General features: G+C 38.0%; 1 protein-coding gene across 2 annotated transcripts in view; it reads right to left on the bottom strand.

Moving 5' to 3' along the window:
* The window catches only part of mboat1 (membrane bound O-acyltransferase domain containing 1), a 22,903-nt gene extending 6,480 nt beyond the window's left edge, over positions 1–16,423 (bottom strand). The window contains exons 1-12 of one of the 2 annotated variants that reach the window (XM_044117413.1): positions 16,144–16,423; positions 10,147–10,292; positions 9,909–9,986; positions 8,380–8,475; positions 5,031–5,086; positions 4,770–4,824; positions 3,415–3,607; positions 2,865–3,057; positions 2,517–2,620; positions 1,469–1,533; positions 1,233–1,365; positions 966–1,117 (exon numbers count right to left, since the gene is read on the bottom strand). In XM_044117413.1, coding sequence (XP_043973348.1) covers positions 966–1,117; positions 1,233–1,365; positions 1,469–1,533; positions 2,517–2,620; positions 2,865–3,057; positions 3,415–3,607; positions 4,770–4,824; positions 5,031–5,086; positions 8,380–8,475; positions 9,909–9,986; positions 10,147–10,292; positions 16,144–16,233 — 1,361 coding nt within the window. In that variant the 5' untranslated portion in view covers positions 16,234–16,423. The remainder of the gene's footprint in view (positions 1–965; positions 1,118–1,232; positions 1,366–1,468; positions 1,534–2,516; positions 2,621–2,864; positions 3,058–3,414; positions 3,608–4,769; positions 4,825–5,030; positions 5,087–8,379; positions 8,476–9,908; positions 9,987–10,146; positions 10,293–16,143) is intronic. The other variant, XM_044117414.1, reaches the window with a different exon arrangement.

Genomic DNA, 16,423 nt, shown 5'->3' with positions numbered 1-16,423 from the left:
ATGAATGAATGAATGGATGGATGGATGGATATTTCCTTCCTATTTTTAGATTTTAAAATAAAGAAAGACATCTAACGTCTTCTAAAAGACGACTGCAACATCTTCTTAAATGGGGTGATGTTATTTGCACATAGTTTCCATCCCAATAGCAAGAAAAACAGATCAAAAGAAAGATGAGACTCTCAGTATCATTCTGCGATAGAAATGAAACATAATTATTCCATGTAAAAACTGAAAAGTATCTGAAACCTGCATTTGTTCCTTTATCAGTTTTAATCAAACCTTTTCAGAGCCACTGTGGAAAATTCCTAAGAGGCCACAAGTGCCTCTGGAACTCTGATTTAGAAGATATAAAGTAACGCTGCTACAAAAATTTAGTCTTTACACCACGAAAAGCCACCAAATGAACCCATGCATCTGAAACTGCACACACCAAACCGGTTTGGCCAAGCTTTCCAGAAACAGATATTCAAGCATTTCATCATTTTGAATAATTTTGAAACAAATGACAGACTTTTTCTCCATCCATTTGAAAAAAAACAAACATATTTCAGATATGCAATGCGTGCAAAGACAGCCGTTTACTTTCATGCTTGAATTTTTCCAAATGCTGTGATGATACAGATACAGATCTGATTACTGTGGTATGCATATGTATTCTGACCCATTGTCTCTGCTCCCACTAAGCAAAGTCCAGTGCAATCAGTTGCCATCAGGCGTCATCTACTTGGTAAATACAGTTAAAATGCGGTGAAATACATTTGAACGCAAGACCGGGCGTTCTAGTGAAGGCAACAATGACTTCACAGAAGCATCATGCTTTTTTTGGTAAATGCGGATAGAGAAGCCGGTCAGAGCTCATAGGTATGGCACACTGTTTATGTTTTTCCTCTGTGTAAAAAATGTAGAAAGGTTCAAGAGGGGGAATCATTTTTCAAGGCACTGTAGATTCAAGGAGCACATACCTGTAGTAAACTATAGTGTGTTCTACTGAAAGGAGGAGAAAAGGGATGACAGTGTAGCAGATGGCTAGCTGGGTCGCTGCCCAAGTTACACTGTCATAACCGAGCTTCAGGACTCTGGAGCCAATGAAGTAGTGCCTAATAGACCTCCGTATCTGGTGCAGAGAGACAGATAAAAAAAAAGAAAAGAAAAAAGGATGAGTTCATTTTCAGTTAGCTCATTTCTTTCAGCTTTTAGCGTTGAAATTCCAGAGAAGGAGGTTTACTTACAGCTCTCGCAGCTATGGTAATGGGAATAGCAGTGATGAAGGTGAAGTAGTAGCCTGGATAAACACCGTGCCACAAGGCAGACAGGATGAAGGTCAATGCCAAGCGGTGTTTCGCAGCTCGGTCATAACACACGCTGAAAAACAGGTAGAACGTGGGAAGCACATCTTAGGTGAACATCTATTCTAGGTTCTGTCTTTGTGTGAATGGGTGTGAGCGTTATTATCATCTGAACTCACGTTTTGAGCCAAATCCCTGTTTGAATATTCCAGTTGTCTATGAAGGTCTTAAAGCTGGTTGCAGTCTGAAAAGCATCAGCATCAATATTGTGTTCATTTTGCACTTTAATTGAACCATTTGAGGCTTCTGGTTCAGGATGAAATGATGATACGTCATACAGCTTCAGTGTTTTTAATACAAAAAATTAGTCCAGACACAGTGTGAAAATGGCACAAAAAATGATCAAATATATCCATGACCCTCTGCTAACTTTTGGATATCCGCCCTTAGTGGGTTGCAGAGAAACCAGATGTCACTGTCGTCCTCAACAAACGTCAAGCATCATTCTGATTGAATGTTTGACCTCTTTTCTTCAGAATTAGCAGAGCTTCAATATATTGCTTCCTTGGATCAGACGCAGAGCCCTCGTGTTTTCAGTATATTTGAGCTCCTGGCTATGCCAGAAGCTTCCTGTTCCTAAAACAGGTTTACATTTGTGTTTCGGATCCTTGTCCTGCTGGAACACACAACAGTGTCCAAGGTCCAACCATCCATCTGTGGATTTGAGGGGTTTCCATTAATACAGTTGGTATATGATGACTTGTTCCTAAACACCATAGCCAATTTCATTTCCACTGAGGGTGGCTGTTTGAGTCAAACAGCTAACACTAGGGCAGAATTGGGTTTTCCAACAGCACGGGGATCCCAGACCTGCATAAAAACTGCCTTCCAAAGGCTAACATTGAGCTTCCCAAAAGCTGTGCCAGAACAATGCCAGAGTTAAATGAGCTCCACTGTTTCTGAGAAGAGAGCCCAAACAACCAGTCAGAATTTTGCCAGAGACTACTTGATTACACCATAACGTGTCAGAGTTGAAGATGTATATATTTGAATCTACATCTATTAATTTGCCCTTCAATGAATTACAGAATACAACCCTCCCCCCTCCAACAAAACTCCTGAAACCAATTCTTATGTTTGAAATGTCATTGAATTAACACGTTGCATCATCATCATCACACATGAAATAATGAAAAGATGGAATGTGGTACTAAAAACCCCGGCTACCTCAATCCCTATGATGTTGAGATTGGAGACGAGATCCCAGCAGGGTTTTCCACTCTCATCCATCCCCAGGAACCCATAACCTGCTGCATTGTTTACTGCATCAGCTGAAAACACATGCAAACATATTTGTGAAACAATTAAGGATTAAGAAATAAAACTACCTATCAAACAATGCTGTTAAAAGAAGATAGGATACACTACTGTTCCAACTACTGTGAAGCCTAAGCTGCCAGAACAGTTTTTAAATAAACAATAATATTACTAACTTTCATGATCTAATGTATTTGTCTGTGTTTCAGATTCCAATCCCTGTTCACTCAGGCGGCGGTGCACGCGCTCAGAGCTTACCAAGCGTCCAGGCAAAGTAGAACTTGGGTCTTGCTGCTTGTATGGAGAAGAACGCGTAGGTGAGCCTGCTGAGGAAGGAGGCGTGGCCAACAAAGTGGTCGTCTACGTTGTAAGTAATCGGCAACGACCGAGTGATGACGAGGAAGAAGAACATGCAGCCGCAGCAGACCAGCAGCTTTCGACAGACTGCGTTCTGGGAAAAAAATGGAAAGAAACACATAATAATTTAGGTCCATCATTTCACCTTTATTTCGTATTGTGCTCTGAAATGCTAATGTATAATATGCTTACAGAATAATGAGTATGTTCTTCATGTCATACTGGGTAAAACACAACAGAGTTTGATGTGAAGAGTAATATTAAACAAAGACTCAGTACTGATTAAAAAAAATATGATAATGGAAGATTACAAAAACAAATCTCTTCCTAAAATTAAAATATTTGTTCGTTGCAAACCAACAAACAAATATTTTTCTCAGTTTACATATCAGCAGCACTTTCTCACGCTACAACAGCAGGCTACCAGTCAAATGTGGGTTAATGAGCTTACAAGAGGAGATGGGTCGGGCGTCTTGTCATAACCATTTTGCCCGTTACACGTTCCAGAGTGCTGCTTTAGCCTCCAGCTGATGTGTTTGCCCTCTATGAAATCGATGTAGTCCTTGTAGTTGCTGCAGGGCCCGACCAAGACACTCAGGAAGTTCAGATTGTAACTCAGATACTCGATGAGAGACGGCCTCACACTGCAGGGAAAATGACAAGCATGTTAAATTAAAGAAAATTATATTTTCCTAAAAATCTAAGAAGAAAGAAAAAAAAAATCTACTTATGTTTAAACTTAACGTGAGCCTTTCCATATTTTCTCACATTACAGCCATAATCGAATATATTTTATAGGGATTTTATGTGATCGGTTTATTATTAAGAAGCAGAAGCGAAATGTTTACAATTTTTTCCTCATTTTTTTTTACAAATAAAATTCTGAAATGTGAGACCTGCATTTGTATTCAGCTCTTTCCGACATCCCTAAATAAAACCTGATACAACTAACTACCTTCATAAGATAAACCATCCAAGCTTTGAACACTCGCAGCAGAAAGTGGATTTCGTATTGTCTCAGGAGGCTGGATACAAAATCGTACAACGGTCTGCAGAATTTAAGGTCCATCACATGTCAGCATCAACATTTTCCTTCCACTTCTCAGTTATGAATTACTTTCATAACAGAGTTGGTCTGTCACGTAAAATCCCCACAACATGTCAGTAGGTGAAACCGTTAAAGCTTGATGGGATAGTTTTTGAAATGCCTAATGAATTTTCTTCAGCTTGAGTGTGAACTGCGAAGTGCATGTTGCTTTCAAATGAAGACAAAAACAACTACAAAGTGAACTGAACTTACACTGGCACACTTCACATAGCACAACTGTCTACTTGCTGGTCACAGAGGTCACATAAAAATAGAATTAAGGTCAGGTTGGAAATTGTAGGAAGTAACAAAAACTGAAGATGCGTGTGATTGGAGCACTTTATGTTTTGAGTTATTTTGAGGTGGGGGGGTTACTCAAGTTTTTATGTAATTGGCATGCGTGGTTTGATGACAGCAATTCAGTCATTTCACATGCAGAGAAATGTCAAATCTTTCATGCAAAATGAAGTCTCTGTTCTAGGTTTCCAGCATGCTGCTTTTAAGAACAAGCTAGTCACCATGATTTCACGGCCATGTCATTGTCCTTGGCTGCTAAAGGAAAAAAATACAAGTTTTTTTTAAACTCTTTTAACGAGGTGTTAGTTCAGATAAAATCCTCTAGTTTTTAAATACCAGATCTCCTTCCTATTGTTTTCATTGATGCTTGACAAGAGAGAGTGTCCAAGAGCAACTGAAACGGTCTTTCATGAAAAACTTACCGTATAGCCACATGCTTCTGCTCCAATGTCAGCTGTTCACTTTTCTTACACATCCCTGAAATAATAAAATAATACAAATCATAAAATGTAGGCACATTAAAATTAGAATTAAATTACTGCCAACATCACACATATGTCTTTTCCTGTTTCAAACAGCTCCAAAGTTATTATCCATGGAGTTTTTTGCTGACTTAAAACATGTCTGTCCAGCATTTGTCGAGCTCCTGTTTGTATTTTTGTGGATACATTCAGATGTCTTACCGTCATGAAGATGGAAAGCCAGCATGGTTATCTTCTGGGTTACAATCATCAAAGGTCTATTCAGAAAAAGGAGGAGCGCCAGTATATTAATAAATGAGGTTCTAGAGATCCAGTCACTTCTAAAGCAGTTGGTGAAATATACAGTTTACAAATTACATGAAACCTGGAAAATAAGTGGCAAAATACTGTGCTGAATGAGCCAGGATGACTGATTTTACATCTGGGTGGCAGGAGGAAAACAAATATATCAAAGCAGCTTTGAAAAATCCAAAGACAACTGCATAATATAGGAAAATAGGATCAAAAAGAAAATTGCAGGAATGCCGTCAAAAGTCAAAAACATAAAAAAAAAAAAAAAAAAAAATGCAGATCACATAAAGATACAGTCCTTTTACACAAACAAGCTGTATGAAAGGGTTAAAAATATTAATCTTTCGGTGGAGTCCTCTTAGACTGAACATTCTAGAAAATATCAACCTCTCATTTGGTTGGGTTACCATCTTGTGGTATGAATATGACATGGCGCAGAGGTTATTATCTTTGGCACTGGTCACTGAGCTGTATTTGGACCCATATTCGCCGAGAACAGTAAGCATGATGAGAAGGTATGTTGAAAAAAAATCCCAAAATTTCCCAGTTGGATAGCTGTCATAAAAAGTGGATCGGGTTACCTAGTCTCCATAACAACCATCAGACACCATCTACATGCCTAACAGCTGTTTCAGAGTGATGCTAGAAAACAAACCTTATGTTGCCATCAAAAATGTAAATATATGGAGCTTCTTAAACTCTTAAGACTTAAAGAGTAAGGATCTGTTTACCTGTCTGAACATTTGAAATACAAACACATCCCAGTAAACTGAATAAAACAGCTTTTAAGTGTTATCACAGTTAAAGATTTGTTTAGTTTTAAAGAACATTTTGCAACATCTTCCACAGGGTTGCAAGTAAATGTAGCAGGCCCCAACATTAATACACAGAGTACTTGGAGTTGAAGGAAAACAAATCAGCCACATTAGTATCCACTCAACAAGAAGGCACTGGAATTACATACAGCAGATGTACTATGACAGCCTTTGAACCTCATCACCGAGTTGTCAGTGAAGTCAACTTTTACAATTATGAAGCATTGTCTAAATCATTATTTGGTGTAAACTGTGAGAACTGCAGAGGCAGAGCCTGGCAGTAGGAAGAGCCTGATGTCTATGTTGGCCATTTTACAACTACAACTACAACTACAACTACAGCCCAGGACACTTTTATAGGAAAACAACACATTTCTCTCAGGAGCATCGGGATCAGATCACTGTTTAATTCTATGATTCTGTGGAAAATTCTGGAATTGTGCTATTAAACATCAGCAAAGGCACACAAAATGACAGCATAACTCAAAAGGCAGAAATCATAGTATCTCCAAACAGTGTGGCTGGCTTTACAGCAGGATTTTGTTCTGATAGAGTGTAATTTTCTGATACTGAAGCACTCTCTCAGCTGGAGTTTGCTGTGGGAGGCTACACAGTGTGCCTTCTCTGGTGAATTGATGTGTCCTGTTCCAACAGAGGCAAATCGGGTCACTTATTAATCCACTGCTACTTATTCTAAACCTCTGAGTTTGGCGGAAGTATCTACCATCACTTTTTAGCTTGTGAAAAAGCACATTCTAAAGCGTGTTTTCTGCTCTCAGCTTCAGTTACTATATGTCCAAGACTTCAATTCCCCAACACCTTCTGCTTTGTTCACATTACACACAGGAACGTGGTAGCATGTTATTCACAAAGGCACATACACTGTACACTACATCTCTCTCTCCCCCTGACCCACAAACACACCCTTAAACACACTCTCATTCCTCTCTCTGAGTGGACTGCATTGTATGCATGGAAAGCTGTAGAAGGAAGGAGGCAGGCCGTGTGGCTGGCAGTGCCAGCTCATCAGGAGTTGGTCGAGAGGGGCTGTAAAAGAAACATTATCAGAGTCCCACCCAGCAGCATGCTCTCTGCTCCACTGCTGTGGCCCACAGACTGAGTTTTACCTGCAGACTGTGCAATCGTTGGCTTACGGAAAAGTCCATGAGCAAATAGTTGTCTGCTCGAACTTGGGAGGTGAATCCAAATCAAACAGAATTTCTTTCAGGTGAAAACACTAACGTAGACAACCACAACATAACGATTTTATTTCACGGCGCTTTGTAAATAAAAGCGCCTGATTTAGCACAATCAAGATTTCATGTAGTTCAGTGGGACCAAAACTAAATAGTTTATAGTAGACAAGTGGAAAGGACTTTTTTTTTGTTACAATTAAAAATCAGAAATGTGTGGCATGCATTTGTTTTCAGTCTCACTGAGTCAGTGACACATTTTGGGTCTTTATGGATGCAAACTCGACTAAAAACCCACCTGTTTAGGATTGTATTTAAAACATAATCAATCACAAATTATTGATGGAGCTTGACTTAATGTCGTGTTTTGATTACTGATTTTATGATGCATTGTGTTTCTGTGTTTGATTTGAAAAAGTTTATGATATTTAGAGGACTTACAATATCCTCTGCTAAAGATGATTTATCAGTTTAATCTGAACATCTGGACAGGTAGTGGATACATGTCGAGATTTCCACTCTTTCATAGTGGCTAAAAAAAAAAAAAAAAAAAAAAAGCCTGACACCGAGTTGGATCCCTAATTCAATATATGACTGCAGGACAATCTTGCTCACAGGCCTGACTGGAAGCAAAGTCACATGGAGGACAAGTGAGGCTGCCAACTAATTCATCCACAGTGCAACTAAACAAAAAAGACTGGGGAACACAGTTCACTATTCCCTTCATTCAATCAATCAAACAAACAAATAAAGTAACACAGTATGCTGAAAATACTGGAGTTACTGTTTCAAAAGACAGAACTGATGTTAAATCCAACTAATATGTGCTTTTTATTGAATTTGTGTATTTATCCAGGACTGGACCACTTCACAATACTCATGTGAAACCAACTTAAAAGCTCCAGCTCATAAGATTAAGAACTGATTTGATCACTACTCCCATCTTCTGCAAAAGGCAATCGGATCTCACTTTCCGGTTCAATTCCATTCCTGAACACAACAAAGAAAACACGCAGAATAAAGAAAACCACACTAACGTACAGTTAACTGGGTGGGCAGTAACACCTGTGACACTGCCTGTTGTATTCAAATCAGTGGTGCTTTATTGACACAAGGTTGTGGCAACAGTGGAAGCTCGCTGTTTGGAAATGTTAACGGACAACAAAGGAGCAGTTCTACAACCGAACTTCCGACCACGCTGTCATCGAGTGGGCGTGGTGAAGCACAGGTGAGGATCTACTCTGTCCTTACCCGGAGAAGTCCGTGGAAAGTATGCCGTAGCTGTAGATGAAGACCCTGCTCACGTGGCACGCTGTCAGATAACCCATAGCTGTCACCATGGAGTACCTGTGTGTGTGAGGGGAGAGAGAAAAAATAAATAAGTAATGGAAACAAAAGCCATTCAGAATATCCTTGTTGAATGATTCTAGGTGTAACTGAAGCGTTTTCTACCACTTGGCGAGTCATTAGATGACTCACAATTTCTCAGTGCTGGAGTATTTTTCGAAACTTCTTGGAAAATCTTTTTTTTTTTTTTTTGGCTGATAAAGCTTTCAAGAAGTTGTGAGCAATATTAGGAAATCCTAACAACTTACTGGATAGGATGTGATGACTGCCATATGATTACGCCATACAATTTCTGTTTGTGATTCCCATTTCAATCGCAAACTTCAATGCATTTTCTTGGGATTTAAACTTTAAATCCACCACAAAGTAAAGAGAACTGTCAAGTGAAAGGAGGACGGGGCTTTCTAAATTTACATTTTAAATCATGTTTGATTTATATGGATTGTGTAATCAAAACATGCGAAGAAAAGCTTTGATCAAGAAGTCTTGAGGTTTTTATATTTTAAAACCCCCAAAACTTACAGCTGCAGTTTCACCCATTGCCTTTATACAATTTATATACATTATAAAAGCTTTAAAACTCCAAAAGTATGGAGAGAGAAAAAAAACAATCAGCATAGGAAACATTTAAACCTTAAAAAACAATCTGAAATATTGAACATGTAACGGCAGTTCAAAGTTTGGCTTGACGCATTCGTTCACCTTATCTTGAACCAGTGAAGTGAAGCTCAATTTTGGGTTTTCAAAAGCTTTTGTAGACAGTCAACAGTGTAAAGTTGATCTCTTCCGGTAGGAATTCCTTACACATGTGAATAACACAACTTGTCTTACCTCATTCATATGATTTGATTCATGAAGACAAGAGTGAAACAATGCTTGAGGAATGTAGACAGCAGAATCAAGCAGCCAGATGTATGGAAAAAATATGTATGTAGCACATTAAAAAAAATAAATAAAATTTACACACAGACTGTCCTTATTAGTGAGGAATATCAGACTGCCTTGCATCTGGCGTGCTCCTCGTTAGTTTGAGGTTTTAACGACAACGCGGCTGACGTGGTGGATTATGTGACTGACTGCATTGTGAGAATGCATAGATGGAAGTGGTTTCGTTCAAGCAAGACAAAAACAACTCTAACAATTTTCTGCAAGATAAATAATTGCCATCATTGTAAGGCTAAAGTAAGCCCACCTGTACTTGGTTTGGTTTCTGGGAGGGACTGATCTAGTCTGACAAGATTAACCTGAAATCAACAAGAACCTTAATAGTCACACCAACTCTGAAAATAGAGTTCTAGGAAGCGGATCTGTCATCCATGTGTCGAAATGACAAGTTAGACATGTTTGTCAGGTCCAGATACACTGTTTTTCTAAAACCACAAGACAGGAGAGTCCTGACAAGTTCACTTAGCAGTTTGAAGAAAAACCCTTGCCTGTGTACATTGTTGATGTCAGCTTTAATGATGAGAAAATAGTTAACAGCCACCACAGCGAGGATATGGGTAGAATACCTGCAGGAAAGAACACACACAATCAAAGGAGAAATGTAAACTGACTAGAAGTATTGAATTTCAGATCTTTATTTACGATGACATCCTTATGTTTGAATGGACTGATTTGTAAATAAAAGGACATAAATGGGAGGTGGCGTGGGACAGTGTCACACCGTACCATCCGAAGCAGAAGAGGAGAAAAGCGATTCCTAGGAGTGTGGCGACAGCATGCCGGACCGTGGGGCTCGCATGGTTAGGACTGAGGTAGAGACGAAACCAGAAGGCAGCAAGCAAAGCAAACAGCTGGCAGGCCAGGAAGTTCACCTGCATTGAAGGTGGTGGTGGTGGTGGTGGTGGTGGTGGTGGTGGAGGGGCGGGGGGGTCAAAAAAGGAAAGAATGAGTCTAGAGTGGTCAAATGCTCCAGTAAATTGGGGTTTATCATAAACACCTGAAAATGAGGCTGCACAATATGTCAAATCCAAATCATTATCACTGTATTAAAAATCATCTTAGATGCATTCTAAGAATCAATAACGCCAGCCAGTCTGGTTTTAGTCTGGATGACACTAATCAACCAACTAAAGCCGACATCATCACAAAGGTCCTTTGCCTTGGTTCTGGGATTCATGCACACATTTCACCTCAAAGCGCTTTCCTCTAGGACACAGAAAACAACTTTTCCCATAGTAGTCAACCCATGATGGCTGAACTACACTGTTAGCCTTTGCTGTATTTTCTACAGCTAAATACCGCAAAATGCCCAGTAAAACTAACATAAAATATCTTTACAATTAGTTACTGTAATTTGCATTGCATTATGGGTAAAGGACATTGTATTACAGTAACTTACTGTATGTTTTGAAGTTGCAGTAATTTACTGTTTACACATTGCAGTAGTGGTACTGTACTTAGAATGTCTTGTACTGTTAGCCTTTGCTGTATTTTTTACAGCTAAATACCGCAAAATGCCCAGTAAAACTAACATAAAACATCTTTACAATTAGTTACTGTAATTTGCATTGCATTATGGGTATAGTACATAGCATTACAGTAACTTACTGTATGTTTTGAAGTTGTAATTTACTGTTTACACATTGCAGTAGTGGTACTGCACTTATAATGTCTTTGCGCTGGCCATGTAAGAATTCTATTTGATTTCCAACGGTCATCATAGATGTTTCATCGTGGTTCCCTGTTTCTGTATTTTTACTCCTTTAGTGGTTAACATATTTTTAAGGCAGAAAGAGAGCATGTACTTTTGTTTTTTTCACATCCTAGCTAACATTAATATGCAGTTTATCTAGCTACGTCATCAAGGGTGGCTTCGCTTCCAACGTTTTTCTGATGACGTTTGTTTTAAACTCCGAAGCTTTTTCCGTCCAAGTGCAAGTGCAGCTCTGTCGCTGTGGGCTCACACTGCTTCAGCTCTTCGCAATACAGGTAAAAAAACACTTCTTAGAAAACTGTTTGAAGCCAAAACCTAATCTGGATATGTACATTTTAGATGGAGCTAACGTAACTTATAGCATCATGCTGTAATGCTATAACTTAGCATGAGGTGAAAGATAGAAAAATATGATGGTGTTATTTTTTGAGCTGGTTCGGAATTAACGTTAGCTAAGGTGCTAATTTTACCGAAGGTTTTAGCTTGACTTTTGCCGCTAAATCTTCCTCGAGCGACTAGCTTTGGGTTGAGATAAGCTCAGTGCTGAGTGTCTGTTAGCATTGTTGTTACATCCTTTGTCGAACAATATAACGTTAACTGATAATTGATCCCCCTTTTTTTAAAATAACTAATAACTAATTATCTAATTATTTTATTAGATAATAAAATAATCTAATAACTGTTCATTTGTTTAAACCATGACCTTGCAAATGTTAAGAGTGCAGATTAGCTAGGTCAACAAGGATGAATTCTAACTTGTTCTTTTTTTTTCTTTTTGTCAGATGACTTTTTTTTTTAACTCCCAAGCTTTTTCCCTCCAAGTGGCTGTGCAGTTCTGTCCTGCTGAGTGCTAACATAGTTTCAACTCTTGAAAAGACAAGACAACAGGTAAAAAGACAGCTCTTCAAACATATTTGAAGCCACAAAATAGTCTGGAAATGTAGAGGAGCAGCTAACCTAATCTATAACTTTGAGCTTGCTACAGCTAGTTAGCCTGCCATTACATCTCCAACATAGTGTATAAGAGTCTGTAAATGAGGACAAAGGTGGAAAACATTCAAGTGGTTTCTGTTATTTTTTGAGTTGGTTCAACCACAGTGGCAGGTGGACAAAAAAGTTAATTTCCAACCCTGGTTACATATAAGGACTGTTCACCTGTTTAAACCATGCTCTTACAAATTTAAAGTTAAGTCAGTACTAACAGGTGCAATTATGTACAGGTGTAAATTCTGCAGTATTTGTACTTCATAATTTAGAGAATTTTGTAGTCATGTGAAGAAACATCAACACACAGCTAATTATCGGTTTCGTTGTGGAATAGAGCAATGTCCTACTTCCGTCAGAGAAAAAGAAAACATTTCGAAGAAAAAGAGGACTCAATCTTCATCTTGGTTGATGTAATTTTATATCGACTCTTAACTTAAAACGCACATCTTAAATCAGAATTGTTCAATTAATTTGTTAAAGGTATCAATTCACCCAAATCACAAACATTTCATATCATTAACCCATATTGTACTTAGCCATTCAGATACTGTATTTGTGGAATGTAATGCTTTAAAAAATTCATTTAGCCTCACAAACTGTCATTCACATCCGCTGTTTCTGAGTGGTAGCAGGATGTAGGGGTAAAGTCTAGTCTAGTCTCCGGGGTGAGGTTCTCAAAAACCTGTTGTAATCTGGGTGAACTGGCCCTTTAAATATAAATTACTACCAGTAATTCATATTTAAGAGTTTTCCTTTTATGTTTTAAAAGTATCTTCCTCCAAGATGTCTGTTGAGATGGAAATGACCTTACCTACAACACCAAGGGTAATCATGCTTGGTAAGAGGAATATTTTCTATCACTATAATTTTTTTGTAGCAATGTATGTAATAGTTATGGTAGTCTGTACTTTTACTCACTAGCGTTAGCCTGACAAGGGTTTGTCTATTTTAGGAAATAGCTTGATGTGTGCAACCCGGTGGATGGTCAGTATGGAGGAGAAGGTATTTTTCGAGCCTGAGCAACTACATGACTTTGCCAGTGTCCTTGCTGTCTTTTTTGGGTCATATTATGTCTTCAATCTGGAGTATCAGGAGTCAGCATCCACCACGCTGGAGATGATACAACGGTAAGTACTCTACACCAAGCCATTTATGAATTAAATTTAATGACAGTTTGACTGATGATGAAGAACCATAGCTGATTGCTGTATTGTATGTCTTCATAAAAAAAAAATACAATTAATATATTTTATTTCTCTTAAAATATTCTTTGTGAGGATCAATCCAGATGTTGGTACCAAATGCACAGCCAAAGTCAGTACAAGCCGCAAGACGGGAAGTCAAGAGGAAAGTAGTCAGTGTCAACTCCCGGATCAACACCTTCCTTCAACGACTCGCTGAATTTGAATAGAGGACTTCCAACTAGGTAAGCATTTTACCAAATGTTTATTATTTTATTGTCTTTATTGTCCACCAACAAAATGACTAAAAAGATTGTTATGACATGTTGTACTTCATCGTCTCCTTGGGGACATTTGCAGGGTCTCAATACAGTATGCAATCGTTTGAATTAGTGAAGACTGACTGACTGCTTTTGCCATAAACAATCCAAAAACCTGAAGTGAAGCCAGTCCTGCTCATTCTTTATGCAGCTTCTATTATCACTTCAGTGCAATTGATTTTTTTTTAAACAAATTATCACCTTAATGCTGCTTTATGCCAATGGTTTTATGCATTTGGACATTGTCACTTCAGCTTAATTTGTCAGCCTTCCTGTTGATTTGAAAATGTAGATAACTTCCTGACCATCTCATGACCTCCCACATCGTCTTATTCTTTACAGTTCAGCTTCCACAAGATGGATCTCACTGATTTTGTTTATTAATGGAATAAAAGTTCTTCTGATGTAGGAAATGCATCTGATATAACAATATTTATTGATATGAATGTCTACCATACAGTACATTATCACACTTGCACTGTTATTGTGATGTATTGTGTAACAGTGCACATTTAAGCTACTGTTAACTGCTTTCTGACAATGCAGCCTCAGCTGGTTTTTGACTGTTCACCATTTGAATGATATACGTGTTCATGTTGGTGCATACCTGATGTGGTACATAAAATTTGTAGTGCCCAATTTTTTTAGTTGTTCTTTTGTTGTACAGTGTGCAACAAATAGAAAAGGTTATGTAAAGATTGTTACTGTTATTGGATCCAGATGCATTCAAGTGTCCATATTGAATGAAATACAGTTCATATTCAAATGAAGTTAAGTATATTCTATATATTTTTTAAAAGTCAGTCTTTTAATAGTTTATGGCTGGTACTTGATGCACACATGTTCATGTTGCTACATACATGTGCCATAAAAAATATTGACATGACCTGTAGTGTGTTCTATGGTTTTGTTGTTTTATAGCACATTGTATATTATATTGTGATATTGTTCTTTATGACATTGTGAATATATAAATGGATTTTATTTCAACAAATCTGCTGAAAATAAATACCTGTTTTTATTCACAGTACTTGGACTAAAATTTCTTTTATGAAATTTTTCGGTTTATGGTAAAATATTCTTGTATTAAAAAATGTAAACTTTAATTTACAGTAAAACTGACATTATGTTGTGAAACAAGTTTACAGTAGACCAGCTTTACTATAAAATACATTTACAGTTTTATGCTATAAACTACATTTACAGTAAAGCAGTTATAACTGTAAATCACACTCACAGTAAAAATTAACTGTGAAATATCATGACAGTAAAGGTACCGTAGAATGGTGATCACAGTAACTTACAGGCAACACTGTTGCCAGTAAGTTGCCAGTAAGTTACTGTAGAATGTCAATTACAGTAACTTACAGGCAACACTGTTGCCAGTAAGTTGCCAGTAAGTTACTGTAGAATGTCAATTACAGTAACTTACAGGCAACACTGTTGCCAGTAAGTTGCCAGTAAGTTACTGTAGAATGTCAATTACAGTAACTTACTGGCAACACTGTTGCCAGTAAGTTACTGTAGAATGGCAACTACAGTACCTTACTGGCAACAGTGTTGCCAGTAAGTTACTGTAGAATGGCAACTACAGTACCTTACTGGCAACAGTGTTGCCAGTAAGGTACTGTAAAATTACAATAAAAAGTCTAACAGTGTAGATTTTATAATTGTTTTACCAGTTGATCATGGCAGCTGCATGCATCTGGAAATTGTGTTTTTAAGAATGAACCAGGCTTGTGGAGGACATCTATCCATCCATCAATTAAGTTGTTTTTTTTATTCTTTGTTCTAAAACCTAAACATTTTAAACAAACTTAATTTTAGACTTTAACTTCACTAGACAACAAAAAAACATAACCCTAAGAAAAATGTTTTGCTTTTCTTAGGGTCAACTGAGTTTTGCGGCTCTAGACAGATTTAATTCAATATGAAGACAACAGGAGCCTGGTTGGACTGTAGAGGTTGAAGACCCCTGATCTAAGAAGTATTCATTTTTACAAAGAATCAGGATTATGGATCACACTGGACATGAATAAAACATGCCTGAAGTAATTATATCTTTTAGTCTTTGATATTAACTCCTGGCCCCTGACCCACGATATATGGTGAAAGAATAATAACACTATATAAAAAATAGAATAAAATAAACTGATGGTATTTTTGTTTTTAATGTTTTTAGAGTCTGGCTGCCCATGTAGGAAACCTGGAGTCGTGCCCCATAATTACCTGTAACGTCAGGCTGCGGTAAGAGGTTGGATATTTATGCTTCCTAATTTCGACAGAACAGCAACTGTTTTGATTTTGGGCATGGACATAAGCCTGAAGCCTCTGACGTCAGGAGCAGCAATGTTGGCGTAAATGTCTGCGTCTCCTCACAAACAGTTTATTTCTATCAACCTATATATTAAATATCACGTCATGACGTACATTAGAAGAGAAATGATGTTGTGTAGTCAGTTTTAATTCATAAAACCGTCCCTCTGCGGTATAAGCTTGACTCATGTCCGATTTGTCCTACCTGGTCCAGAGATAAGCCCAAGTATCCACTGACAGGCAGCAGCCACTTGCAACCGGTGGTTTTAAATATTGCGTCCTCCCGTTCGCTCATCCTGTGAAGTTTTTCAGTCACGGCACAACAAACTGGCGGCTGTTCTTTCAGTCCTTTTTTAAAAATAAAAACCTCCGTGATTTTGTCGGTGAATGAGATACATGCTCTGCCTTAGAGGGCGTGTGACAAGCCAAACCAGTCCGGTTAACAGTAAAGACAATACCTCGGACTCTCCTCCTCCTCCTCCTCC

This window comes from Gambusia affinis, linkage group LG05, assembly GCF_019740435.1.
Source record: "Gambusia affinis linkage group LG05, SWU_Gaff_1.0, whole genome shotgun sequence".
In the NCBI taxonomy this organism is placed as follows: domain Eukaryota; kingdom Metazoa; phylum Chordata; class Actinopteri; order Cyprinodontiformes; family Poeciliidae; genus Gambusia; species Gambusia affinis.
Note: the sequence above shows the minus strand (reverse complement) of the source record. Positions and strands in the feature narration are given on the sequence as shown.